The 2,630-nt window shown below is 40.5% G+C and overlaps 1 protein-coding gene across 1 annotated transcript; it reads left to right on the forward strand.

Annotated features, from left to right (window-relative positions):
- Nucleotides 1-339: 339 nt before the first annotated feature.
- On the forward strand, nucleotides 340-1,739 carry LOC147292036 (Transducin/WD40 repeat-like superfamily protein). The gene has a single exon (XM_086238597.1). It carries the CDS (start codon nucleotides 340-342, stop codon nucleotides 1,621-1,623), a length of 1,284 nt encoding a protein of 427 aa, XP_086094723.1. The 3' UTR covers nucleotides 1,624-1,739.
- Nucleotides 1,740-2,630: the final 891 nt, after the last annotated feature.

Consider the following 2,630-nt stretch of genomic DNA (forward strand, 5'->3'; position numbering starts at 1 on the left):
ACCTACTTTTAATTATATGAGACTATGAGTAATGCAATGCTTCCTACACTAATAATAATACTATTTCCTTTGCTTTCCTCTATGTCAAAGTAGCCGTTGCAGTTGCACCTCCCCTTTCTCCCCCCCATTTAAATATGTCCCCATTTTACCAAATCTCTTTAATTTCCACCAAGAAATCCGTGCTTGCAATTCCGCTCCTCTCTCTCTCTCTCTCTCTCTCTCTCTCTCTCTCTCTCTCTCTCTCTCTCTCTCTCTCTCTATATCTCTCCTTTCTATTTCTCACCCGCTCTCTCTGAGTCTCTGACCCTTTGTTCATCAAATCAAGAAGCAAACCACACAATGTTTCAACCAGTAATGATGAATTATCCCACAATTCTAGAAAATAAACGTCTCTCAACAACTCCCTTACTCTCTGCCTCAGCAACAAGCAGCAGCAGCAGCAGCAGCATCACAAGCAGCGAGGGGGCCGACGACAGCCCTCTGGAGTCCGGCCGTTTCGAGCTGCAAGATGTCAAGTACAGTCCGTTTCCATGTATTCCGGTATCCGGGTCTTTCTCGTACCGGTCATTGGCAGTGCTTTCGGGACACGTAGGCTCTGTTTCCTGCTTGGCCTTGTGTGGAGAATTCATTCTCAGCGCTTCGCAAGGAAAAGACATCATAGTTTGGCAGCAGCCTGATTTAAGGCCTTTCACCAAGTTCGGACAAGGCGATGGCTCTGTGAAGGCGCTTGTAACTGTTGGCAACAAGGTCTTCACAGCGCACCAAGATAGCAAGATAAGAGTTTGGAAGGTCTCGCGGAGATCGGAGAATGTGTTTAGGCTTGTTGATACACTTCCCACCACTAAAGACTATCTTGCAAAGTTCATGAAGCAAAGCAATTATGTCCAAACCCGAAGGCACCACAAGCGTTTGTGGATTGAACACGCGGACAGCATATCTTGTTTGGCGTTCTGTAACGGGTTGATTTACTCCGGTTCGTGGGATAAGACACTTAAGGTGTGGAGGATTTCGGATTTGAAGTGTGTAGAGTCGATTGAGGCTCATGATGATGCTATTAATGGGTTGGTGGCGTGTAAGGGGATTGTGTACTCTGCTTCCGCAGATGGGAAAATTAAGGCTTGGGGAAAAGAGGGGAAGAGCTCACATTGTTTGAAGGGAATTTTAGAGGGTCATAAGGATGTTTCGTTGAATTCTGTGATCGTTTCGGAGGATGGAAGTTGGGTTTATGGTGGGGGTTCGGACGGGTTTGTGATGGGATGGGAAACGAGTGGTGATCAATCTGTGAGTTGGAAGTTGGTTTGTGAAAAAAAGGCACATCAAATGGCTGTTTTGTCAATTTGTTTGATGGGGGAGATGTTGTGCAGTGGCTCAGCAGATAAGAGTATTGGAATATGGAAGAGAGAGGCTTTTGGTAAGCTTTGTAAGATTGGGGCTATTAGTGGCCATGAAGGGCCAGTCAAGTGCTTGCAGGCCTCACCAAATAGTGTTGGTGGTGGGTTCTTGTTGTATAGTGGAAGCCTTGACAAGAGCTTAAGAGTTTGGTGGGTTTCCAAGCCCTCTACTAATGGAGAGGATACCCCTAAAACACAGAGTACAGAGGAAAAGTCCATCATCTTGTGCTAGGAAATTTTTCAAGTTTGTGAGTATTGATTATTGAAGCATACTTGGTTTTTTTCAAAGGTGTCTGCAGTACTGATCTTGTAGTTGGGTCTTGTGCATAATTGCATACAGTTTAAAGAGTTCACACTGAGATTCAAGGGGAGAGAAAGGGGCAATTTTGAAGCCTCAAATGTTTTATAGTTTGTTTTGGGTTTGATTTTTGTTGCAATACATCTTGTTCAGTTGTTCTTAACTTCATTTTAGAGATTTGGGTGTAAATTTCTAGGAATACTAAAGGGGGGCATGGGAAAGTGGTAATATATATATATTTTTTTTTTTTGGTCCAAGTATATTCATTACAGTTCCTATCAATTGAAGTAAGGAATTTTAATCAATGGAGTCAATAATATTATTCTTTGTATTTACATGAATATGTTGTAGCTTTGTAAGTTGTTAATGAAGATCTGTCATTTCTTATCACATTCTTTGTCTTTGCTAAACACATATTTAAAGCCAATCAGAGTATGGCAGGCAGTATTAGCTCACCAACATTAGGAGAGAATAATAAATAAATTATTGTTCTTTAATTCCAAAACCCACCGAGTAAAAAGAATACGAACATGAACAAACAGTTTGTTTAGTAGAAGAGCTAAAGAATCTGTTCTTTAACTAATAAATTTTTCCTGTTTGGTGTTTCCAACCTCAGACATATATTCTTTCCTTAAATAGTGGAGAAGAGCACATGTCCTGTCTACAGGAAAACCCAATAGTTTAAGTCAAAGTTTTCTCACTATTTTATCTGATTATCTCTGATTTGCAAGAAAGAGCAGTCACTTGAAGCAACAGTGAGCTCAAAATGTGCTGACTATTAACAACAGTATATGACCAGAAAAAAACTATTAATATATAATAACATCTGCTAATGTTGTCACACCATCAATCCTAACCACTCATTCAAATTAAAATTCACATGATGAATTTATTTAGATTAACTGACATCATAACATGTGAGACTTGCAAATAAGAAAATG

This window comes from Dryas octopetala, chromosome 3, assembly GCF_963921425.1.
Source record: "Dryas octopetala chromosome 3, drDryOcto1.1, whole genome shotgun sequence".
In the NCBI taxonomy this organism is placed as follows: Eukaryota; Viridiplantae; Streptophyta; class Magnoliopsida; order Rosales; family Rosaceae; genus Dryas; species Dryas octopetala.

Excerpts from the sequence above, each read along its gene's own strand:
- LOC147292036 (XM_086238597.1), top strand. The coding sequence starts at position 340 with ATGTTTCAACCAGTAATGATGAATTATCCCACAATTCTAGAAAATAAA.